This window comes from Nematostella vectensis, chromosome 6, assembly GCF_932526225.1.
Source record: "Nematostella vectensis chromosome 6, jaNemVect1.1, whole genome shotgun sequence".
Taxonomy (NCBI): Eukaryota; Metazoa; Cnidaria; class Anthozoa; order Actiniaria; family Edwardsiidae; genus Nematostella; species Nematostella vectensis.
In genome coordinates, this window is record NC_064039.1 from 17002086 (window position 1) to 17028221 (window position 26136).

Consider the following 26136-nt stretch of genomic DNA (forward strand, 5'->3'; position numbering starts at 1 on the left):
CTTTTTGAGACTAGGTATACGCACGCTAAGTATGGCTTTTTGAGACTAGGTATACGCACGCTGAGTATGGCTTTTTGAGACTAGGTATACGCACGCTAAGTATGGCTTTTTGAGACTAGGTATACGCACGCTAAGTATGGCTTTTTGAGACTAGGTATACGCACGCTAAGTATGGCTTTTTGAGACTAGGTATACGCACGCTAAGTATGGCTTTTTGAGACTAGGTATACGCACGCTAAGTATGGCTTTTTGAGGCTAGGTATACGCACGCTAAGTATGGCTTTTGAAAACAAGTCCACCGAATGTTTTTTTCCGGGTTTCTATTCAAATTCTTTTCCCTAAAGAGAGTCAATCAAACGAATTCTTAGAACGCTTACATCTTTAATCGATGGCCGCGGGCTCACTAGAATGGGGACCTCTTCCGTCACTGCGCTCAGGCTCATTTAGATGTGTGACGTGTCCAGCAGGTCGATCTCTTACCTTTCCAGCAGTTTTGAATCTTGACCACTTTATCTTCGAAACTCTTCTCCATCTCTTCTTTCATTCTATGGATTTCCTCAAGGCTCTGTTTTTGGGCCTTACTGCTGATTCCGAGCACAATAGAGACCAAGCACCTGACCAACTTTAAGTCGGGGTCACGTGACTCTTGCATTGCCATGCCGAGAAGAGTGGCAGTGATGTCTGTAGCCGTATGTATTGGGGTAAAAACACATTTTTACCTATAGATTTCAAAGAGGGCCAAGCGCATATCACGCTTCCAAACAAACGCGAGGAATGCTACTCTCACATATACCTATTTCAAAAAACGTTGTCAGTGCGAAACGGCAAATGGCAGTTTTAGGACCGAAAGGAACCATGGGTCTCATTAAATTGAAGAATATGGATAAATCAAACAATTATCCATTAAAGATCATCAATGTATTTAACACCTTTAATTTAACGAATGATTTGTACCCAGAAGCACCGTTCGGGCTTAGAATGCCATTTACTATTTGCCATTCGCCATTTGCACTGACAACCTTTTTTGAAATAGGTGTATATATAGCACCTATATTACGACTTCATTCAGAAGTCTTTATTAGGGTGAATTAAGATCAAGCGCTACAATATACGGATACATACAATTAACCGTTGACGCGCACAAGCAAATAACTAAATTGCGCGCACTCTACAAGATATAAGTACAGAATGGGTAACACGCGCTATTCTAAGACACGCGTTCTACATTCTAATTAATTACAAAATTTAGAACTAGTGCCGGACACGTGCTCCTCGATTTTGTGGAAAAGTAGAATAGAAAAGTCGTTAACATTAAAGGCCTTGCTAAACTAAGCGACATGTCGAGCGCGGCATGTAGCGTGCGACATGTCTCTTAGTTTAGCCACCCAGAGAGACGTTGTAGCGCGCGCCAAATCTTGTAGAAGCGACAAAGAAATGTTTTTCAAATAGTTGAGAAACTTTATCGTGTCGCGCTCTAGAAAATTTGTCGCGCGCTATACTAGGAAACATTTAGGAGACATGCTCTCTCTCCCTTCCCCCTCCCTCCCTCCCTCCCTCCCTCCGTCCCTCTCTCTCTCTCTCTCTCTCTCTCTCTCTCTCTCTCTCTCTCTCTCTCTCTCTCTCTCTCTCTCTCTCTCTCTCTCTCTCTCTCTCTCTCTCTCTCTCTCTCTCTTGCCACCAACCCTTCTTATATTCCTTACCTTGTTCCATCTGGCTATAAGCCACTGCTGTCCCCGGCATTTGGTTGGATTTTGACGTGTAGATGAGTTCACCAGTCTTGACGGGGCCTATCACTTTGACGTCGACTTCACCGATGATACACACTAAGTCAGCGTCTGTGATAATAAAACAGTCGTTAATTGGACGCTGGTTAGCTGATTGACTAGTTTGGATTTTCTGGATTTGTATTGAAGCCATTTGGATTGAGATCGTGTTTCCACGGTAGTAAAATTTAGATATGGTACTTTTTTTTTTCGATTCCACCTATATCAGAAGAGTCTGTTCTTACCGGTCTTTTTCTACTCGTTTCAGATAAGGCTTCTGGTCATGATGAAATGAGCGGTTTTTTTCTTAAAGCTGCAGCTTCGAAAACATTCCGTCCTCTTAGCAAGATACTCAATTTGAGTATCTCTTCTGGACTTTTTCCTGATCTCTGAAAAATTGGCAAAGTATCACCCCTCTTCAAAGAGGGCTCTCTCCTTTGATCGTTCCAATTTCCGTCCGATTTCTGTGCATTGTATTTTATTTAAAGTACTTAAGCGGCATACTTATTCCAGTTTTTATCATTTTTGGTGTCCCACCATCATGCCTATAGACTAGACTCCCAATTTGGTTTTCGGTTATCCCGCTCTTGTGAGCTGGCTACGCTAAATCTAGACTAAATCTGCCTCGATTCTCAAATCTTCACAAATTCTACTACCAATGCCACTCTTTCACTCACTCTCTTTTTCGGGGTCACATATCGCTTTTCTTCCTCTGAGAAACGCACTCCTGCTGATAACGCCCGCCACGCATGCTCTCTTGCTATTCTCCGCTGTCAGGTAGTCGATGCTCGTTTCGCCGCCTTCATCAGCTGCGGCGAAAAACCCGACTACGTCGCCACGTTCGAGATCCGTAGGGAGGCGTTTGGAACCGTCTTCGGATTGCCGAATGCTCATGTAGTAATACGCAATGTCATGCTGCTTTGTCTCGAGGATCTCGTAGTCGATCTTTTTTATCTCGGCAATGTTGGCTTTGAGGAAGTCGCATACAACGTTTGTTTGTCTATTTGCTAACAAAAAAAAAAGGAATACATGGATGGTCCTAGTGGTATTTCTTATCTATTCAACAGTTAATCATGTAAATAAAAAATGTTATTATTTTTTTCATTTACATTGACTTACTTGTTGCCAAGATGGAATCGGAAGCTAGTCTTGAGCTGTCTTTAAAATGCGAAAAACAGAATCGAATAAGAGTGGGGAAAGCATTTTGTAGTCTCTCAACTTCTTCATATTGTAGAATAGAAAACAATCATATATAAGAATTATGGTACTGCTGTTACGGAACTTGCATCAATGAGAATGTTTAAGGCTAAGTACACATTTTGGAAAAGTGGGCTCTAAACATTTCATATATGCTTATAAAAGGAATAATCTAAAAGCATAGCAAAAATAACGTAGCATAAATAATTACTAATTTGGTAAGACACTGCAAGATTCCCCTCTCCTATGGCTTACTTTGTCCCATCCCTCTCGCACGCTGACCCAGTCCTCCTCCTATCGCTTACTTTGTCCCACCGTTCTCGCACTCTTACCCAGTCCCCCTCCTATCGCTTACTTTGTCCCATTGTTCTCGCACTCTTACCCAGTCCCCCCTCCTATCGCTTACTTTGTCCCATCGTTCTCGAACTCTTACCCAGTCCCCCCTCATCGCTTACTTTGTCCCACTGTTCTCGCGCTCTTTAGGACAAACTCATACGGGGTGAGCTTCTCGCGGTGACCGTCTTGGTATTGTAGCACCGTGATGAGCTGAAAGCGGTTGTACAGCGGTCCCTTGGCCTTGACGAGCCTATAGACTTCCTTGCCCTCGGTAGACAGGTAGACCGAGTCGAGGTTCACACTGCACTTGTAGTGGAACGGCGCGCAAAGACTGGGCTCTAATAAAGATACTTGTTTTTTTCAGTACTTCATGTAGGGTTAGTGTTAGTGCTAGTTCATTGGGTTTTACCAAGAGAGCATATGATAAGAGAGGGACACTTTGGTATTACCCGCGCGCCATGTCGAGTCCGAATCTGGCTATTTTTAGTAACCACCACCCCACCACTGCGCGTGAGCATTTTTACTCACCCTACCCCAGCGCTTCGGCATTTACATCTTGTTGTTTGCCGCTGTTTTGTGACTTGAAACCGAAATAAACACCCTATTTGCACAAATACCATCGAAAATTTCAATCTAGGATACATCAAGGATACGGGCAGTTGCGGTTTATTAAGGGGATGTAGTACTTCGAGGATTGCAAGATATCGAAAACGAGAATTCATTCAAAATCAAGAGCGGAAAACCTCGTACTTCAAACACCGTTTTCGCTCTAACTTGCTGCTTCTTCGTGGTTTCTCAACATTTATTCTCTTCCTAATGGTCAAACAAAATCTGTAAGTTAGACCTTAGATATGATATTGATTTTTGTGAATATTCCGGTGAATTGAGAAGGAATCCAAGAACATTTTATAAAACTATCCTTGAAGCGAGGGAATGCATTTTTGTGATGATCCAAGCCAGAAAGCTGAAGTATCTGAGCTTTTGTAAAAGTGAGGAAATAAAGAGAGAGATATTACTGTACTTTTTTGATGTTGTTATTATTATATATTATATTATTATGTTGTTATTATACAAGCTGGAGTCGGGATTTGAATCAAACGCGGTATCACAGCCATTTTATCGCTCGTCGGTTTTTTTCTTTCTTCTTCAATTGACTCGCCGCTCAGACAAACTAAACAGTCAAACTATTCAGATATTTAGCTTTCTGTGAGTATATTTGCCAATCTTACTTACTTAAGTTAAACTTATTTTCTTTTTCCGAGTTATTTTAAATGATCTCTTTTCATTCCTATCAAGTTGGCAAAATAACCTCAACCCGCGGGGGAGTAGGACAGAATAAAAGGAGCAAATCCTCACGCGCAGTGGTGGGGTGGTGGTTACTAAATATAGCCAGATTCGGAATCGACATGGCGCGCGGGTAATACCAAAGTGTCCCTCTCTTATCTTATGCTCTCTTGGTTTTACAAACTAACCAATGTTTGGTTCAATAGCCGAATAGGGAGGGAGAAGCTGGAATGATACAAGGCGGCAATGGCCTGGGAAATGACACTGCACCCCCTCTCGACAAAGCCAATAGCATGTAAAAGTCAAATGACTTTCAAGTAAAGCACAAGAAAAAAGCTGTGTACCTCACTACTCTATGGACAAACGAACGAGCTATATCCCCTTCCCTGCGTTTTATCTTACCTCCCATTCCTTCTCTACCCCTTCTTACCTTCCCTCTTCTTCCCTTCTCATCCCCTACTTCCCCTCCCTTCTCTTCCTTCCCTTTTCCTACTTCCACTACATTCTTTCTTCTATACCCCCAATTCCCCTCCCCTGTTCTCTACTCTTACTTCCCCGCTCCCCATACCCCTTTCTTCTCCGCCAACTCTTTGACCCTACATTACCATCCTTTACTCCTTTCAATCTATTTTCCTTCCCTCCCCACCTTTCCCTCACTTCACTATTCCCTCCCTCCAATCTCCCCTTTAATTCACTCCCTTCCTCCCACCCATGTAGTAAAGCCCTTACCTCGCATCCAATTAACGTGGACTTCCTTTAGCTCTGTGTATTCATTTTCTCTCATAAACAAGTCTGGTCGTTCTTTAAATACCTTCCGGGCTGCCTGTGGTTCGCGCCGTATGAACACACTGACAGGGTGCTCGATGCTAAGCGGAAATTTGTGACTCGTTATCTTTAACTGAACCTGAGAATACGAAAATGCTAATAATAAATCTATAAATTAATTAATAAATCAATTTTTGTGACACTGGAGTGTAATTGCACTTTGCATTTGCCAACGCGCCAATAGAAAAGACGCTTATATAGTTGAATAAAAGAGTAAGCAACATGAAAAAAAGCAATAATATGTTTAGGTGTCGTCTGGGAGAGGCTCCTGGCGCCTTTAATACTAATAGAAATAAGGCTCACATGTCCACTGGCCATGGTCATAGTATTTATAGATTATAAGGTAAGAATGTCCAGTGGCCGTGGTCATAGTATTTATAGATTAGAAGGTAAGAATGTCCAGTGGCCGTGGTCATAGTATTTATAGATTAGAAGGTAAGAATGTCCAGTGACCATGGACATAGTATTTATAGATTAGAAGGTTAAGAATGTCCAGTGGCCATAGTCATAGTATTTTTAGAATAGAAGGGTGAGAATGTCCAGTGGCCATGGTCATAGTATTTATAGAATAGAAGGCAAGAATGTCCAGTGACCATGGTCATAGTATTTATAGATTAGAAGGTAAGATTGTCCAGTGGCCATGGTCATAGTATTTATAGATTAGAAGGGTAAGAATGTCCAGTGACCATGGTCATAGTATTTATAGATTAGAAGGGTAAGAATGTCCAGTGGCCATGGTCATAGTATTTATAGATTAGAAGGTAAGAATGTCCAGCGGCCATGGTCATAGTAGTTATAGATTATAAGGTAAGAATGTCCAGTGACCATGGATATAGTATTTATAGATTAGAAGGTAAGAATGTCCAGTGACCATGGTCATAGTATTTATAGGTTTGAAGGGTAAGAATGTCCAGTGACCATGGTCATAGTATTTATAGATTATAAGGTAAGAATATCCAGTGACCATGGTCATAGTATTTATAGATTAGAAGGGTAAGAATGTCCAGTGGCCATGGTCATATTATTTATAGATTAGAAGGTAAGAATGTCCAGTGAACATGGTCATAGTATTTATAGAATAGAAGGCAAGAATGTCCAGTGACCATGGTCATAGTATTTATAGATTAGAAGGTAAGATTGTCCAGTGGCCATGGTCATAGTATTTATAGATTAGAAGGGTAAGAATGTCCAGTGACCATGGTCATAGTATTTATAGATTAGAAGGGTAAGAATGTCCAGTGGCCATGGTCATAGTATTTATAGATTAGAAGGTAAGAATGTCCAGCGGCCATGGTCATAGTAGTTATAGATTATAAGGTAAGAATGTCCAGCGGCCATGGTCATAGTAGTTATAGATTATAAGGTAAGAATGTCCAGTGACCATGGATATAGTATTTATAGATTAGAAGGTAAGAATGTCCAGTGACCATGGTCATAGTATTTATAGGTTTGAAGGGTAAGAATGTCCAGTGACCATGGTCATAGTATTTATAGATTATAAGGTAAGAATATCCAGTGACCATGGTCATAGTATTTATAGATTAGAAGGGTAAGAATGTCCAGTGGCCATGGTCATATTATTTATAGATTAGAAGGTAAGAATGTCCAGTGAACATGGTCATAGTATTTATAGATTAGAAGGGTAAGAATGCCCAGTGGCTATGGTCATAGTATTTATAGATTAGAAGGTAAGAATGTCCAGTGACCATGGTCATAGTATTTATAGGTTAGAAGGATAAGAATGTCCAGTGACCATGGTCATAGTATTTATAGATTAGAAGGGTGAGAATGTCCAGTGGCCATGGTCATAGTATTTATAGAATAGAAGGTAAAAATGTCCAGTGACCATGGTCATAGTATTTATAGATTAGAAGGGTAAGAATGTCCAGTGACCATGGTCATAGTATTTATAGATTAGAAGGTAAGATTGTCCAGTGGCCATGGTCATAGCATTTATAGATTAGAAGGGTAAGAATGTCCAGTGACCATGGTCATAGTACTTATAGATTAGAAGGTAAGAATGTCCAGTGACCATGGTCATAGTATTTATAGATTAGAAGGTAAAAATATCCAGTGGCCATGGTCATAGTATTTATAGATTAGAAGGTAAGAGTGGCCATGGTCATAGTATTTATAGATTAGAAGGGTAAGAATGCCCAGTGGCCATGGTCATAGTATTTATAGATTATAAGGGTAAGAATGTCCCGTGACCATGGTCATAGTATTTATAGATTAGAAGGTAAGAATGTCCAGTAGCCATGGTCATAGTATTTATAGATTAGAAGGGTAAGAATGTCCAGTGGCCATGGTCATAGTATTTATAGATTATAAGGTAAGAATATCCAGTGACCATGGTCATAGTATTTATAGATTAGAAGGGTAAGAATGTCCCGTGACCATGGTCATAGTATTTATAGATTAGAAGGTAAGAATGTCCAGTAGTCATGGTCATAGTATTTATAGATTAGAAGGGTAAGAATGTCCAGTGGCCATGGTCATAGTATTTATAGATTAGAAGGGTGAGAATGTCTAGTGACCATGGATATAGTATTTATAGGTTTGAAGGGTAAGAATGTCCAGTGACCATGGTCATAGTATTTATAGATTATAAGGTAAGAATATCCAGTGACCATGGTCATAGTATTTATAGATTAGAAGGGTAAGAATGTCCAGTGAACATGGTCATAGTATTTATAGATTAGAAGGGTAAGAATGCCCAGTGGCCATGGTCATAGTATTTATAGATTAGAAGGTAAGAATGTCCAGTAGCCATGGTCATAGTATTTATAGATTAGAAGGGTAAGAATGTCCAGTGGCCATGGTCATAGTATTTATAGATTAGAAGGGTGAGAATGTCTAGTGACCATGGATATAGTATTTATAGGTTTGAAGGGTAAGAATGTCCAGTGACCATGGTCATAGTATTTATAGATTATAAGGTAAGAATATCCAGTGACCATGGTCATAGTATTTATAGATTAGAAGGGTAAGAATGTCCAGTGAACATGGTCATAGTATTTATAGATTAGAAGGGTAAGAATGCCCAGTGGCCATGGTCATAGTATTTATAGATTAGAAGGTAAGAATGTCCAGTGACCATGGTCATAGTATTTATAGATTATAAGGTAAGAATATCCAGTGACCATGGTCATAGTATTTATAGATTAGAAGGGTAAGAATGTCCAGTGAACATGGTCATAGTATTTATAGATTAGAAGGGTAAGAATGCCAAGTGGCCATGGTCATAGTATTTATAGATTAGAAGGTAAGAATGTCCAGTGACCATGGTCATAGTATTTATAGGTTAGAAGGGTAAGAATGTCCAGTGACCATGGTCATAGTATTTATAGATTAGAAGGGTAAGAATGTCCCGTGACCATGGTCATAGTATTTATAGATTAGAAAGTAAGAATGTCCAGTAGCCATGGTCATAGTATTTATAGATTAGAAGGTAAGAATGTCCAGTGACCATGGTCATAGTATTTATAGATTAGAAGGGTAAGAATGTCCAGTGGCCATGGTCATAGTATTTATAGATTAGAAGGTAAGAATGCCCAGTGGCCATGGTCATAGTATTTATAGATTATAAGGTAAGAATGTCCAGTGACCATGGACATAGTATTTATAAATTAGAAGATAAGAATGTCCAGTGACCATGGTCATAGTATTTATAGGTTTGAAGGGTAAGAATGTCCAGTGACCATGGTCATAGTATTTATAGATTAGAAGGGTAAGAATGCCCAGTGGCCATGGTCATAGTATTTATAGATTAGAAGGTAAGAATGTCCAGTGACCATGGTCATAGTATTTATAGGTTAGAAGGGTAAGAATGTCCAGTGACCATGGTCATAGTATTTATAGATTAGAAGGGTGAGAATGTCTAGTGGCCATGGTCATAGTATTTATAGAATAGAAGGGTAAGAATGTCCAGTGACCATGGTCATAGTATTTATAGATTAGAAGGGTAAGAATGTCCAGTGACCATGGTCATAGTATTTATAGATTAGAAGGGTAAGAATGTCCAGTGACCATGGTCATAGTATTTATAGATTAGAAGGTAAGAATGTCCAGTGGCCATGGTCATAGTATTTATAGATTAGAAGGTAAGAATGTCCAGTGACCATGGTCATAGTATTTATAGATTAGAAGGTAAGAATGTCCAGTGGCCATGGTCATAGTATTTATAAATTAGAAGGGTAAGAATGTCCAGTGGCCATGGCCATAGTATTTATAGATTATAAGGTAAGAATGTCCAGTGACTATGGACATAGTATTTATAGATTAGAAGGTAAGAATGTCCAGTGACCATGGTCATAGTATTTATAGGTTAGAAGGGTAAGAATGTCCAGTGGCCATGGTCATAGTATTTATAGATTAGAAGGTAAGAATGTCCAGTGACCATGGTCATAGTATTTATAGATTATAAGATAAGAATGTCCAGCGACCATGGTCATAGTATTTATAGATTAGAAGGTAAAAATATCCAGTGGCCATGGTCATAGTGTTTATAGATTAGAAGGTGAGAATGTCCAGTGGCCATGGTCATAGTATTTATAGGTTAGAAGGGTAAGAATGTCCAGTAGCCATGGTCATAGTATTTATAGGTTAGAAGGGTAAGAATGTCCAGTGACCATGGTCATAGTATTTATAGATTATAAGGTAAGAATGTCCAGTGACCATGGACATAGTATTTATAGATTAGAAGGTAAGAATGTCCAGTGACCATGGTCATAGTATTTATAGATTAGAAGGTAAGAATGTCCAGTGACCATGGTCATAGTATTTATAGATTATAAGGTAAGAATGTCCAGTGATCATGGACATAGTATTTATAGATTAGAAGGTAGGAATGTCCAGTGACCATGGTCATAGTATTTATGATCAGATGTTTTGGAGCCTGGCTTTTTCTTCTCACCTTCCCATCCTGAACTCGCTGTTCCGATGGACGCCGGTTCTTATCAGTGTATTTCTTTTGATACTTATCGTACTCCGGCTTAGGATTACTCACTACGATCTCTGCATATGAAGAATTTGCTGAGATGATCTGCTCTTTCGATGCTTTTACTCTTGAAGTACTAGCCGGCGAGTAAGTATTGTTGAGGGTTTGGCATGTCCCATCTGTCTGGTTAGCCGACGAGTAAGTATTGCTGAGGGTTTGATATGTCCCATTTGTCTGGTTAGCCGACGAGTAAGTATTGCTGAGGGTTTGGTATGTCCCATCTGTCTGGTTAGCCGGCGAGTAAGTATTGCGGAGGGTTTGGTATGTCCCATCTGTCTGGTTAGCCGACGAGTAAGTATTGCTGAGGGTTTGGTATGTCCCATTTGTCTGGTTAGCCGGCGAGTAAGTATTGCGGAGGGTTTGGCATGTCCCATCTGTCTGGTTAGCCGACGAGTAAGTATTGCTGAGGGTTTGGTATGTCCCATCTGTCTGGTTAGCCGGCGAGTAAGTATTGCTGTGGGTTTGGTATGTCCCATTTGTCTGGTTAGCCGGCGAGTAAGTATTGCTGAGGGTTTGGTATGTCCCATTTGTCTGGTTAGCCGGCGAGTAAGAATTGCTGAGGGTTTGGTATGTCCCATCTGTCTGGTCTGGTTGTGATTGGACATTTAGGCCTTTTCCAAGCTTGTTTAGGACTGGGGCGTTAGAGTGCTGAGGAAATCCCATTCCAGGAATTCCCAGATGATTAGATATCTCTTCAAATATACCGGGACTGTTTGACATTTGATCCCCTCTAAGGTGTGCTGTTCTAGACGCGTAGTTCAAGGTGGACGCATCAAACTCTGGAACTGCGTGCATATGGGGGCTCAGGATTTGCGTGGATCTAGACTGATTTTGGCCTGTAGTTGTTTGTGTTGAAAGCGTGCGTGATAGGTGCATCTGAGGAGCCCCTAAACCTCCTTGATGAGAGGTTTGCCCGTCTTTTGGAGGCGGGCGAGAGTGATGAGCAACAGCGGTCGAAAAGGCGAACTGTTGATTCGGGTTCTGATGCTCAATTTCGGAAGTCTTCGTTGTTTTGTAAGAACCACTGGGGCTAGTTGCTATGGTTGCTGTTATAACATTCAATGGCGTTGGCTGTGAACTTGAATTCGCTACCAGACTGTATAACTCTGTGATGTGAAAGAATAAAAATAACGATTTATGAAACATTTTTGTTGCCGTCATTTTTTACAATCTGTCGGTCCCTTATTGGGGGTGCATGTGAAACATCAACAGTGTGCAGCCACATTCGATATATTTTAAGGTAAAGGGAAATGTACAAAACAAACATACAAAGGGGATTGGGCACTGTGCGAAGAAGAAAAATATATGCTTTATATTTTGTTTACTTGAATATGGCCTGAATGTCGCTGTTTCACTATCAGACAGATACCCCCCCCCCCGAGCCCATTTTCAGGGAGTAAATACTATTGTAACGGGGGTCTGGGGGCATGCTCTCCCAATAGCATCATTAGCTCCTTCCCAACTGAAATCTTGTTTACATATATTTTATACCATCAATCAAAGAAGTTAGTAGGGGGGACTTTGTTATGAATAGAAACTCGCAGATTCATCAATGAAAGGTAATAAACCAAAAGGACAAAAGTAGAAGCCACTCTTTAGGGGATAATGGTTTTCAACGCCAGCGAAACGCAAGTTATAAAAGTTCAAGCAGAACCCTATATCAATATTTTGAGGCCCTCCCCCAAATCGACGTTAAAAAAATCGCAATCCTCCCACCAAACATAGCAGCCCTCCACCCCCGCCTCTCCGTTAAAGAAGGATAAAAAATAAAATGAGAGAGTGTGGGTACCCTGTGGTACCCCAAAACCCTTCCCAGGCTCTTTTTAGCAGATTTTTCACTAAATAAAATAAAATAGACCTTTAGATGTAAGGTTTACTTTTTTTAAATATTGGTTCAGTTAAACAATTATTTTAAAAAAAAATTCCGACGTGGGTACCCTGTGTTTTTAACAGGAATAAACAATCACGCCGTGCTGCCACACCCAGAGCTTTTTGAAGTGTAAACATATATTTTTGGAATCACTATGGAAAGGGCTTTCAGGTGATATATGTCTCCCTAAATCTCCGAGGGGTGGTAGGGTTCCACTTTTTGGCCCACGGACTATTATTGTACCACATGTCTGCCAAATTATACGTCAATCGGACGAATTTTAGTCCATTTTAATTTAATTTTCTACTCCTAATAACATCTAGCGCGTCAGTCAAATCCAGTTTATATGTTTTAGTACCCTAGATAATGACCTTTGACTCGCTTTTGTATATAAACATTTTTCGACATTTAAGTTAGGGTGAACGTGAACCGTAACCTTAAGAAACCATTTATTTCAATGGTTGATTTGGTTGACCAAATCCTTGATTCGTGTAAAAGCGCATCATGGTGACGTCATTGATGACGATAACCAAGTGGCGATCCCGTTACACACCCTTGGTGCCTAGATGAACTTTGTTAAGTTGTGTGACGATACACCACGTGACCTTCACGCTGAATACCCTTGACACCTAGATGAACTGTTTGGTTGTGTGACGATACACCACGTGACTATCACTCTGAACACCCTTGACACCTAGATCTATGTTTATGTTTGTGTGACGATACACCACGTGACCTTCACGCTGAACACCCTTGACACCTAGATGATCTATGTTTATGGTTGTGTGACGACGTTTGTTTCATCAGGCCCGTATTTTTCTTGGGGGGAGTGCGAAATCCGAAAAAGTTGACCTAATTTTTCCGGGTTTGGTGGTGGTGGTGGTGGTGGTGGTGGTGGTGGTGGTGGTGGTGGGGGGGGGGGGGGGGGGGGTGGAGGGAGGGATGGAATGAGTTCTTTGATAAAAATCTGACTATCCCCGAAAGAACAAAAAATGTTTTTTTATGTCTTCGCATTCTCTCCACGGGACGTTTATTGTCGGATTTGGCTGCATACCAGATTGAGCTAGCTTATGCTTTATAGTTTTGTCTACAAATAGCACGTCCATTGTGAACCAACAGTGAACCTTCGGCCGTTGTGTGTGTGTGTGTGGGGGGGGGGGGAGGGGGTGCGCACCCCCTGCACCCCCCTGGGTACGGGCCTGTTCATAATTCCCTGCTTTCGTTGATGTCATTCTAAATCGCTGCACCCCCTTCCTACCATGAAAAACAAGATGTAACAATCCACTTACAACAAACCGAGAGACCTAAACAGACATAAAACTGAGAGAGTGTGGCGAATTCCACACCACAGTGCTGGACCCCTTCTGTATGGGGGCTATATGAATCTGCCTCACTCCATATCTATTATATATTGGTCCCCATTCCTCTGTGGTCCCTGAGTCTCGCAAATTACCTCTACGTTTTGTGGTGTTTCGTGTGCGGCTACCAGCGTAATAGCGATTATAGTGGTAATACGTGGTAAGTGAACACAAATAACACGAGAGTGCCGAGAGACTTGGGACCAGCATCGTTTGACACTTTACTTTACTTACGATTTGATCCGGGTGGATCTGGGTCGTTGGGGTCGAAAATAGCATCCATTTTTCTTTTCTTGATCATTTCCTTGGTAAGAAAAAAAAAGGAAGCAGACTAGAATTGTATAGAAATTGACTTCCAACTATCGAAAGTATCTCGTGAGTATCACATTCGAAACTAAATTGTTGATATTTCGGCACGTCTATCTTATTCAGTGTTGCCATTCTTAGTTTATAAGCAAAGCTTATTATAAATATAATAGTAATTTATTACATTTATATTGTTATTTTACTTCTGACAAAATGCAAAGCAACACCAACTAACATAGTTCTAATGATAGAAAAATGGCTTCCGCCTTGAAGTGGACTACTACATCGTAGTAAGGTAAGAATACATTCTTACTACGAGCGAGTTACACTAATAAAAAAACTTTCTTCAAACCACCAAGGACTCACCTTTAGTGCCCTCCTGCACGTGTTTTTACAAGTGTAAAGAGCTTGAGCCAAGACAAACCTATAACTTCCGTGCTTAATATTATGATCGAGTGAATTTTTTCCTCATTGGTTAAGATCGACCAAATGAATAAGAAGAACCAATGGAATCTTTGTTGGTTTATCTCCGCAAAGGCCGGAGGATTATAGATAAATGGTAATCGAAACTTGATTTGTTAGGGAGTTTCCCGAACTTTCTTATGATCGAAAGCTTTAGGTACTTCCTGTGTGATCGGATGTTTAAAAGTCATTATATTAACCAATATAGAAATATTTCCATACTTCTTGTTTTGTTCTTAGTAAGAAACTGTAAAAGGTGTATTGGTTCATGATAAATTGCTAAACTTTTAAAAGCACACAATAATTATGCTTTCGTAACGGGACTTTTTCCTCTTGGTTTCACAAAGTAAATAGCTTTGGACCATGTTTGTTTATTTTATGCCAGAATTACCAGTATTTTTGTCTAAATTTCAAAATTATAAAGCAGTGTGTCTAAAGAAAGTTTCTTCGAGGTTGCGACTGATAAAAAGTTATAGAAATATGGTATAACTAAACGACTCAACTCTTATCAGCTTGCACTAGCTTTCACAAAGACTTGGAGCCAGAAATCTAAAACTAACATAAAATAGATCATAAGAATTTTACAAGATTTTTAAACGTTTAACACAAACAAAGTCGTTAAACACAAAGATCGCTTGTACAAGGAGAAATTGCACAAGAAAAGACGTATGATTGCTTATTAATAATATACATGCAGAAGCCAACTTCTTGAAGTTGTTGTCGTAATTACTACGAGTGATGACGAGGTGAACCGAGATAAGGGAGGAAAAAGCCTAAACGGTTATGAATCACGGCTAAAACGGACCCGGAACAACAGCGATATGCCAATTTTAAATTAAAATAGGAAATACAAGCAACAGCAAATCCATTTGTACGAACTGTTTTGTGCAGCCTCGCAAGAGCCTGGCTATACCTTTGTGTGCAACCCTCGCAAGTGCATATTTGTGGAGTTAACCTAAACGTAATTGTGATATTTTTGTATTTATTTTGTAATATTGTTAAGATACATTGGGATGAAGTCGGGTCAAAGATTGCTTCAGTTCCAGGTATCGCCATTCTTACAAACAAAGAGATATCGAAAATAAGAAAGAGATCTCGAAAACAACTAAATGCTCAAATACCTTAATACCAAAAATCTTAATATTTTCATGGCACAAGACGTCCAGGGCAATTTATTACGTGCCCCAGCTAAAACAGAAGCTGACTTTAAGCTAGATCAAATGATAAGCTTCGCAGGGTCCGGGATGATGCACCTAAGCGGCGAAACATGCTCCCTATACATGGATTATGTCAGCAAGTGACGGCGTAGATTTCTTGATTTCGCGCCTTCTGAGGCCTAGATGGTCACGGGAAGCAGTGAGAGCCTCGATCGCACGTTGTCTTTGAAGTTTTCGCTTCCACTGAAACGCCAGTTCCGCAGCTTCGGTATGGTCAGCCGTCATTCCCGACTGATAAGGTACCAGGCCCTAAGAGCAATAGCAATGAATAAATGAGCAGGTGCAGGATTTGACGAAAGGGCCTGGGGCCACCACTGACTGAGAAACATCGCGAGGACTGGAATACCCTGCAAGTAGAGGTTTTATGCTCTCGTGTACGTAATCACGTAAACAAAACTTAACTCGGCAGTGCGTACAAGAGATGATGAAACCTCCGCTTGCCAATCTCGTTCCCAGACCCCACGTACCTTTGTGCCAGCGGCGAGGCTCTGGGATAATCAATTTTTCAAGTGATTCTTATTGGCTATCGAGCTTGCTACATAGAGCATGCGCAAAGGAAGTGAATAGAACAGCACCACGACGCCTGTTATACATTCTAGTAAATTTTCTGTTTTGAAACTAAAATGGCTGAGAAAACTTCCACAAAGCCAGCGAACACATTGAAAACCAAAGTTGATCGTTGCTGCTACAAACTTTTAGTACAACACGATAATTATTTGTGGCTTTTTAGGTCTTACAACAGAAAGGGAGGCCTTGTGGAAAGCCTGTGGGAAATTACGAATGTAATGGCAAAGCGTGCGACGTCGCAACATATCTCTTTCTTCATCTCGGCAGATTAACTCGTTGAAAGAGTTCTGCGGTATGTGTCGGTTCTCCGACAAAAAACAACGCGAAGGCAATAAAATCAAAAGGCCCGTCCGTTGGCGTTAACGACTACTTCCAGGAAGGCAAACACGGAGTCCCAACATGCTTGGGCACAGAAATCAATGCGTGAGTGAATATTCCTGATTTTCAATCGAATCAATCGAAAGTTGGATCGATCAGTTTAACAGATCAACTCCGTTCATTCCGGTCGGAACCAACAGACTCTGTGAAAAAAATTATCCCAGAGCCGTGTACCAGGACGCTGGCATAAAGGTACGTGGGCTCAGGGGGCGAGATTGTCCGCAATATAATATTTATATAACAATCATTAACTTTATTATCTTGCCGTTTTTAGTGGTTTTGTAATTCTATGTGATGTAAAAGATAAACAATAGAAAGGTTAAAAATAGATTGTCCGCTTGCAGGTGACCGGTGCTGCGCATGCGCAGTACTTGCCTTGACACAAGCGGCCTCCGCTGCCTTGAGGGTTTTCACGACAGCCTGCATGAGGTTCTCCGCATTGCGCACCAGCACGGCGTCCGCCTAGGCAAGGAGCGAACAATCATTAATCATCTGCAATATCACTGTTATCGTTATCTTCACTGTCATCCACATTTTCATCATCACCACCATTATATTCATCGTCACAACAATCATCTGTGGTTATTGTCCCCTTAGCGATATATCTGTGGTTATTAGCGATATATCTGTGGGTATTGTCCCCTTAGCGATATATCTGTGGGTGTGGTCCCCTTAGCGATATATCTGTGGGTGTGGTCCCCTCACCAATATATCTGTGGGTGTGGTCCCCTTACCGATATATCTGTGGGTGTGGTCCCCTTATCTTATCGGTATAAGTCTGCATGCGTAAATGTTAGATTTGCTTGAAACAATGTATAAAGTAGTATTAATTATTTATTTCTATATGTAAGTTGTTTTCTCTTTCCTTTTATTTAGCGCTTAAGAATATGAACACATAGTTTTAGCGCTTTATAAATAAATATTATTAATATTAGTATAATTAATATTGTCCCCTTAGCTATATATCTGTGGGTGTTGTCCCCTTATGCCTAGTGCACACTAGTGACATAACGACATAACAACATAGGCGCGCGCACTCTTTTAACCCGACAAAACGGATGTGGTCCCCTTAGCGATATATCTGCGGGTTTGGTCCCTTACTAATACGTGGCCTAGATAAGTCTGTGGGTGTGGTCTCCTTACCGATAAGTCTGTGGGTGTGGTCTCCTTACCGATAAGTCTGTGGGTGTGGTCTCCTTACCGATAAGTCTGTGGGTGTGGTCTCCTTACCGATAAGTATGTGGGTGTGGTCTCCTTACCGATAAGTCTGTGGGTGTGGTCTCCATACCGATAAGTCTGTGGGTGTGGTCTCCTTACCGATAAGTCTGTGGGTGTGGTCTCCTTACCGATAAGTCTGTGGGTGTGGTCTCCTTACCGATAAGTCTGTGGGTGTGGTCCCCTTACCGATAGGTCTGTGGGTGTGGTCCCCTTACCGATAGGTCTGTGGGTGTGGTCTCCTTACCGATAGGTCTGTGGGTGTAGTCTCCTTACCGATAAGTCTGTGGGTGTGGTCTCCTTACCGATAAGTCTGTGGGTGTGGTCTCCTTACCGATAAGTTTGTGGGTGTGGTCCCCTTACCGATAAGTCTGTGGGTGTGGTCTCCTTACCGATAAGTCTGTGGGTGTGGTCTCCTTACCGATAAGTCTGTGGGTGTGGTCTCCTTACCGATAGGTCTGTGGGTGTGGTCCCCTTACCGATAAGTCTGTGGGTGTGGTCTCCTTACCGATAAGTCGGTGGGTGTGGCTGCCTTGACTGATGATATGATCTTCAGTTGCGTGCTCATGGTTGGGATGTACTCTGCATAGTACAGCAAATCATTGCGGCTCCTTTGACAATGAAAAGTTTTCAAATGCAAAAGCTGTATTTGCCTACCACAAAGTCTTGACGGTTTGGTACGGTTTAGCGTCAATTGTGATAGTATTCGATACAAACTACTTTACGGAGTAAACAATTGTTAGTGTGAGTGTGGCAAAAACATACATTGTTAATGAAGTGGTTTAATTGACGTGAGGAAAAATGTGTACCTCTCATCGACGCACTGGTTTGCCAAGACATGAGCGAACTTCAGGATCACTTTGCCGTTCTCTGCGATTGCTTTGGACGTGTTGATCATGCCCATCTTGTTCTGTAATCAAACAATTGCTATAGAGAGCTCGCCATAACTAATATAGTTCAAAAGGCTAGTTGTTAAAAACATTTGTGAAAAGTTTAAAAATAAATCCACTGAGATTCCCGCATTCGAAAAAGCGGATACCCGTGTAGTCACGATGGCAAATAGTCCGTCTACAGTACTGGCGTTCTATCACGAGAGAGTAATTTGAATCAATAGTTTGATTTTTGGTCGCTTTAAAGAGGTAATAAAGACACTTAATATGGGATACACGGGTTTGTTACTCTCGCCAACGACTTGGTCTTACCTCCCGTCAATAAATCGGTCCTTACTTCCGTCAATAAACCGCTCCTTACCTCCGTTAATAAACCGCTCCTTAATTCGTCAATAAAGCGGTCCTTACTTCCGTCAATAAACCGGTCCTTACTTCCGTCAATAAACCGCTCCTTACTTTCGTCAATAAACCGGTCCTTACTTCCGTCAATAAATCTGTCCTTACCTCCGTCAATAAACCGCTCCTTACTTCCGTTAATAAACCGCTCCTTACTTTCGTTAATAAACCGGTCCTTACTTCCGTCAATAAACCGGTTCTTACTTCCGTCAATAAATCGGTCCTTACTTCCGTCAATAAACCGGTCCTTACTTCCGTTAATAAACCGGTCATTACTTCCGTCAATAAATCGGTCCTTACTTCCGTCAATAAATGGGTCCTTACTTCAGTCAATAAACCGGTCCTTACTTCCGTTAATAAACCGGTCCTTACTTCCGTTAATAAACCGGTCCTTACTTCCGTCAATAAATCGGTCCTTACTTCCGTCAATAAATCGGTCCTTACTTCCGTCAATAAACAGGTCCTTACTTCCGTTAATAAACCGGTCCTTACTTCCGTCAATAAATCGGTCCTTACTTCCGCCAATAAACCGCTCCTTACTTCCGTTAATAAACCGGTCCTTACTTCCGTTAATAGACCGGTCCTTCCTTTTTTAATCAATTAACCGGCCCTTCCGTCAATCAATATTTGAATTTTAACGGAACACGTTCTATACCATCTGATTGGTCTGCACACTGCGCTGAGATGGCTCGTTTGAAAGCAACCAAAGTATGGGCCAACAGAAACAGTTTAATGGCTTTGAATGGTGGGATGAGTCAAAATATATTTTATTGCTTGGTATTATTGAAGGTAAGTTCGCCGATTCCTCGAAATCATAGTAGATGGAACCCAGTCCTACACAGACCCACTAGACTGACCTGAAGTCTCCCACGCTGCCTTGCGAGCCGTGCAATTTGTAGCATCTGCTGCGCCATCATCTTAGCGACTTGCACAATCGAGTTGTTCTCCTCGTCCCACTGCTCAGCCTCGTCTTGTAATATATGGGCCGCAAGCTATCAATAAGAACACACTTGGTAATATATGGGCCGCAAGCTATCAATAAGAACACACTTGGTAATATATGGACCGCAAGCTATCAATAAGAACACACTTGGTAATATATGGGCCGCAAGCTATCAATAAGAACACACTTGGTAGTATATGGGCAGCAAGCTATCAATAAGAACACACTTGGTAGTATATGGGCCGCAAGCTATCAATAAGAACACACTTGGTAGTATATGGGCCGCAAGCTATCAATAAGAACACACTTGGTAGTATATGGGCAGCAAGCTATCAATAAGAACACACTTGGTAATATATGGGCCGCAAGCTATCAATAAGAACACACTTGGTAATATATGGGCAGCAAGCTATCAATAAGAACACACTTGGTAGTATATGGGCCGCAAGCTATCAATAAGAACACACTTGGTAGTATATGGGCCGCAAGCTATCAATAAGAACACACTTGGTAGTATATGGGCAGCAAGCTATCAATAAGAACACACTTGGTAGTATATGGGCCGCAAGCTATCAATAAGAACACACTTGGTAATATATGGACCGCAAGCTATCAATAAGAACACACTTGGTAGGATATGGACCGCAAGCTATCAATAAGAACACACTTGGTAGTATATGGGCCGCAAGCTATCAATAAGAACACACTTGGTAGTATACTGTATGGGCCGCAAGCTATCAATAAGAACACACTTGGTAATATATGGGCCGCAAGCTATCAATAAGAACACACTTGGTAATATATGGGCAGCAAGCTATCAATAAGAACACACTTGGTAATATATGGGCCGCAAGCTATCAATAAGAACACACTTGGTAATATATGGACCGCAAGCTATCAATAAGAACACACTTGGTAGTATATGGGCAGCAAGCTATCAATAAGAACACACTTGGTAGTATATGGGCCGCAAGCTATCAATAAGAACACACTTGGTAATATATGGGCAGCAAGCTATCAATAAGAACACACTTGGTAGTATATGGACCGCAAGCTATCAATAAGAACACACTTGGTAATATATGGGCCGCAAGCTATCAATAAGAACACACTTGGTAGTATATGGGTCGCAAGCTATCAATAAGAACACACTTGGTAGTATATGGGCCGCAAGCTATCAATAAGAACACACTTGGTAGTATATGGGCCGCAAGCTATCAATAAGAACACACTTGGTAGTATATGGGCCGCAAGCTATCAATAAGAACACACTTGGTAATATATGGGCCGCAAGCTATCAATAAGAACACACTTGGTAATATATGGGCAGCAAGCTATCAATAAGAACACACTTGGTAGTATATGGGCCGCAAGCTATCAATAAGAACACACTTGGTAGTATATGGGCCGCAAGCTATCAATAAGAACACACTTGGTAGTATATGGGCCGCAAGCTATCAATAAGAACACACTTGGTAGTATATGGGCCGCAAGCTATCAATAAGAACACACTTGGTAGTATATGGGCAGCAAGCTATCAATAAGAACACACTTGGTAGTATATGGGCCGCAAGCTATCAATAAGAACACACTTGGTAGTATATGGGCAGCAAGCTATCAATAAGAACACACTTGGTAATATATGGGCAGCAAGCTATCAATAAGAACACACTTGGTAGTATATGGGCCGCAAGCTATCAATAAGAACACACTTGGTAGTATATGGGCCGCAAGCTATCAATAAGAACACACTTGGTAGTATATGGGCAGCAAGCTATCAATAAGAACACACTTGGTAATATATGGGCAGCAAGCTATCAATAAGAACACACTTGGTAGTATATGGGCCGCAAGCTATCAATAAGAACACACTTGGTAGTATATGGGCCGCAAGCTATCAATAAGAACACACTTGGTAGTATATGGGCCGCAAGCTATCAATAAGAACACACTTGGTAGAATATGGACCGCAAGCTATCAATAAGAACACACTTGGTAGTATATGGGTCGCAAGCTATCAATAAGAACACACTTGGCAGTTTTTTTTATTTATTTATTTATTTTTTTTTGGGGGGGGGGGGGTATAAAAAACATATGGCTTGAGGTAGATTTCTGGGATTCCCGACACCAACAATCTGTTGAGAAGTTGGGGCGAATTCAATTGAGCATACATACATCGCCCGACTATCTACAGGGGTTAATACCAAACATTTTGGCACAATATACATAGTTGTTTGAGTATGTTATATATAACAGTCAATAATAAATAAATAATCCACGCTGAGGCTGCACAAACAAATTCTAAAGGGAATACACGATGGCTGATACAAACCTACCAGTGTCTGTGGAGCTTTTGAATTAGCTACCGAGATTGCTAATATCATCTTGTACGATGGGCGCGCGTGGATCTGCCGTGAGTATCCTGCTGGCGCGAAACAAGCTTTTGCTGGGTGGAACATGACCTCGCCTATAGCCGCCAAGTAACTCGACACTGCCATATGGGCTAGATTTAGCCAAACTCACAAGACCCGCCGTGCGACTTATCTTACAATTCAAGCATGCCGTGCGAGTTCATTCATCTTACACGCTAAGCATGCCGTGCGTCCAGCATATGCTTGGATCTTACAATCCAAGCATATGCCGTTTCATCTTACAATCCAAGCATATGCCGTTTCATTTTACAATCCAAGCATATGCCGTTTCATCTTACAATCCAAGCATATGCCGTTTCATCTTACAATCCAAGCATATGCCGTTTCATCTTACAATCCAAGCATATGCCGTTTCATCTTACAATCCAAGCATATGCCGTTTCATCTTACAATCCAAGCATATGCTGTTTCATCTTACAATCCCGTTAGGACGCGCTAGAATAGTTGTTTGTTTATTTTGTCTCAATCAACTTAACATTCCTAATAGAATGGAAGAGCGAAGAAGTAATGTAGAGAGCTTGAAATATTCACATACCGCAATAGATTTGGAGCTTTTCTGTGCTCGTAAATCTTCGGTAGAGTCCGATTTCCAGTCGGGGGCTGCTCGTCTCAGGTTCGTCATACTGGCGGCTCTTTGGTGCTTTTTTCGTTCCGTCTCAAACTTGGCCCAGTATCGCGCGTCCCACTTGGACCGGTTGAGAGACTCGGACGAGGAGAAGCGTTGATTGAGCTCAGCCACGAGGGCTTTACGGATATCAGTCTCGCTGCTCGAAGCACCAATCGGAACACGTCGATGACTGTCCGGAAGTGCTTCGCTATCTGATACTGAACGCTCCAACTACACAGGGATTTATTAAAAAAAAAAAAGGTTGTCAATGTAACACCCAGCAAAAAAAAAAAAAAAAAAAAAGTTCGAGTATGGCAGAAATGAGTATGGGGTAAAATGGGACAAATCACCACAGGCTCACCCTTCGAATAAGTCAAATGGGTACGGGATAAATGGTTATGGGGTAAAATGGGACAAATCATCACAGGCTCACCTTTCGAATAAGTCAAATGGGTACGGGATAAATGGTTATGGGGTAAAATGGGACAAATCATCACAGGCTCACCTTTCGAATAAGTCAAATGGGTACGGGATAAATGAGTATGGGGTAAAATGGGACAAATCACCACAGGCTCACCCTTCGAATAAGTCAAATGGGTACGGGATAAATGGTTATGGGGTAAAATGGGACAAATCATCACAGGCTCACCTTTCGAATAAGTCAAATGGGTACGGGATAAATGAGTATGGGGTAAAATGGGACAAATCACCACAGGCTCACCTTTCGAATAAGTCAATTGGGTACGGGATAAATGGGTATGGGGTAAAATGGGACAAATCATCGCAGGCTCACCTTTCTTTCGAGGACCATGTCATCCAAGCTGACTCGGGAACTCGCTGAATCCGTAACCGCAGGCTCATTTACGGGTCGCTTTGAAAGTGTCCTTTTTCTAGTGGAAGGGGAAATCTTTGGGTCGGCCGTCCGCGAAGGGACTGGGTTCCACGTTGGAAAAGATGTTCGAACTGGCACTGACTTAGTGAACCGCGTGGGGACTGGGTCCCGTGATGGGGAGGGTGAGCGGATGTGTCTGGTGAATCGCGCGGGGACTTGGTCCCGTGATTGGGAGGGTGAGTGGTTATGTTTTGTTAACCGCGCGGGGACCTGGTCCGGTAAGGGAGAGGGATTGAACAGACGAGTAGAGCCTGTGATAGCTGCTGATTCGTCTTCTGTCAGCGACTCAAAGCTTGCGGCAGTATCCAGCGCTTGCGATCCTAGCAGATCACGAATGACGCCTAAAACGACAAAAATCATGCTAAACCTCTAGAAAGCTAATAAGACGACAATATTACGCCCACCATTACGACCACTTCGATTAGCTAAGCTCTTCATACGCCCACCATTACGACTACTACGATGAGCTAAGCTCTTCATACGACCACCATTACGCCTACTACGATGAGCTAAGCTCTTCATACGACCACCTTTACGACTACTACGATGAGCTAAGCTCTTCATACGCCCACCATTACGCATACTACGATGAGCTAAGCTCTTCATACGCCCACCATTACGACCACTACGATTAGCTAAGCTCTTCATACGCCCACCATTACGACCACTACGATTAGCTAAGCTCTTCATACGCCCACTATTACGACCACAACGATTAGCTAAGCTCTTCATACGCCCACCATTACGACCACTACGATTAGCTAAGCTCTTCATACGCCCACCATTACGACCACTACGATGAGCTAAGCGCTTCATACGCCCACCATTACGACCACTACGATTAGCTAAGCTCTTCATACGCCCACCATTACGCATACTACGATGAGCTAAGCTCTTCATACGCCCACTATTACGACCACTACGATTAGCTAAGCTCTTCATACGCCCACCATTACGACCACTACGATTAGCTAAGCTCTTCATACGCCCACCATTACGACCACTACGATTAGCTAAGCTCTTCATACGCCCACCTTTACGATTACTAGGATGAGCTAAGGTCTTCATACGACCACCTTTACGATTACTAGGATGAGCTAAGCTCTTCATACGACCACCTTTACTATTACTAGGATGAGCTAAGGTCTTCATACGACCACCTTTACGATTACTAGGATGAGCTAAGGTCTTCATACGCCCACCATTACGACTACTACGATGAGCTAAGCTCTTCATACGACCACCTTTACGATTACTAGGATGAGCTAAGGTCTTCATACGACCACCTTTACGATTACTAGGATGAGCTAAGGTCTTCATACGACCACCTTTACGACTACTACGATGAGCTAAGGTCTTCATACGACCACCTTTACGACTACTAGGATGAGCTAAGGTCTTCATACGACCACCTTTACGACTACAACGATGAGCTAAGCTCTTCATACGACCACCATTACGCCTACTAGAATAAGCTAAGCTCTTCATACGACCACCATTACGACTACTACGATGAGCTAAGCTCTTCATACGACCACCTTTACGACTACTAGGATGAGCTAAGGTCTTCATACGACCACCTTTACTACTACTAGGATGAGCTAAGGTCTTCATACGACCACCATTACGCCTACTAGGGTGAGCTAAGGTCTTCATACGACCACCATTACGCCTACTAGGATGAGCTAAGGTCTTCATACGACCACCTTTACGACTACTAGGATGAGCTAAGCTCTTTATACGACCACCATTACGACTACTACGATGAGCTAAGCTCTTCATACGACCACCTTTACGACTACTAGGATGAGCTAAGCTCTTCATACGACCACCATTACGCCTACTAGAATAAGCTAAGCTCTTCATACGACCACCATTACGACTACTACGATGAGCTAAGCTCTTCATACGACCACCTTTACGACTACTAGGATGAGCTAAGGTCTTCATACGACCACCTTTACGACTACTAGGATGAGCTAAGGTCTTCATACGACCACCATTACGCCTACTAGGATGAGCTAAGGTCTTCATACGACCACCATTACGCCTACTAGGATGAGCTAAGGTCTTCATACGACCACCATTACGCCTACTAGGATGAGCTAAGGTCTTCATACGACCACCTTTACGACTACTAGGATGAGCTAAGCTCTTCATACGCCCACCATTACGACTACTACGATGAGCTAAGCTCTT

At 41.7% G+C, this 26136-nt stretch overlaps 2 protein-coding genes and 2 long non-coding RNA genes across 14 annotated transcripts in view; 1 reads left to right on the forward strand and 3 right to left on the reverse strand.

Annotated features, from left to right (window-relative positions):
• Nucleotides 1-14489, reverse strand: part of LOC5513327 — a 33923-nt gene extending 19434 nt beyond the window's left edge. For 2 of the 5 annotated variants that reach the window (XM_048728811.1, XM_048728810.1), the window contains exons 1-9: nt 14305-14487; nt 13867-13936; nt 10321-11510; nt 5310-5484; nt 3416-3634; nt 2883-2921; nt 2441-2770; nt 1701-1835; nt 481-681 (exon numbers count right to left, since the gene is read on the reverse strand). In XM_048728811.1, coding sequence (XP_048584768.1) covers nt 481-681; nt 1701-1835; nt 2441-2770; nt 2883-2921; nt 3416-3634; nt 5310-5484; nt 10321-11510; nt 13867-13933 — 2356 coding nt within the window. In that variant the 5' untranslated portion in view covers nt 13934-13936; nt 14305-14487. Of the gene's footprint in view, nt 1-480; nt 682-1700; nt 1836-2440; nt 2771-2882; nt 2922-3415; nt 3635-5309; nt 5485-10320; nt 11511-13866; nt 13937-14304 lie in introns of all 5 variants that reach the window. The other 3 variants (XM_048728812.1, XM_048728814.1, XM_048728813.1) reach the window with 3 other exon arrangements.
• Nucleotides 14490-15365: 876 nt separating this feature from the next.
• The window catches only part of LOC116618752, a 31680-nt gene continuing 20909 nt past the window's right edge, over nt 15366-26136 (reverse strand). For 2 of the 7 annotated variants that reach the window (XM_048728802.1, XM_048728808.1), the window contains 7 exons: nt 23839-24278; nt 22974-23276; nt 19921-20055; nt 18587-18687; nt 18286-18388; nt 16938-17024; nt 15366-15866 (listed from right to left, as the gene is read on the reverse strand). In XM_048728802.1, the coding sequence (XP_048584759.1) occupies nt 15675-15866; nt 16938-17024; nt 18286-18388; nt 18587-18687; nt 19921-20055; nt 22974-23276; nt 23839-24278 (1361 nt within the window). In that variant the 3' untranslated portion in view covers nt 15366-15674. The other 5 variants (XM_048728803.1, XM_048728807.1, XM_048728805.1 and 2 more) reach the window with 5 other exon arrangements.
• LOC125567892 lies at nt 15862-17407 on the forward strand. Its single transcript, XR_007311881.1, has 2 exons — nt 15862-16754; nt 16907-17407. It is a non-coding gene; the product is annotated as an uncharacterized LOC125567892 (long non-coding RNA).
• LOC125567893 lies at nt 18902-19914 on the reverse strand. Its single transcript, XR_007311883.1, has 2 exons — nt 19172-19914; nt 18902-19028 (listed from the first exon to the last, which is right to left on the reverse strand). It is a non-coding gene; the product is annotated as an uncharacterized LOC125567893 (long non-coding RNA).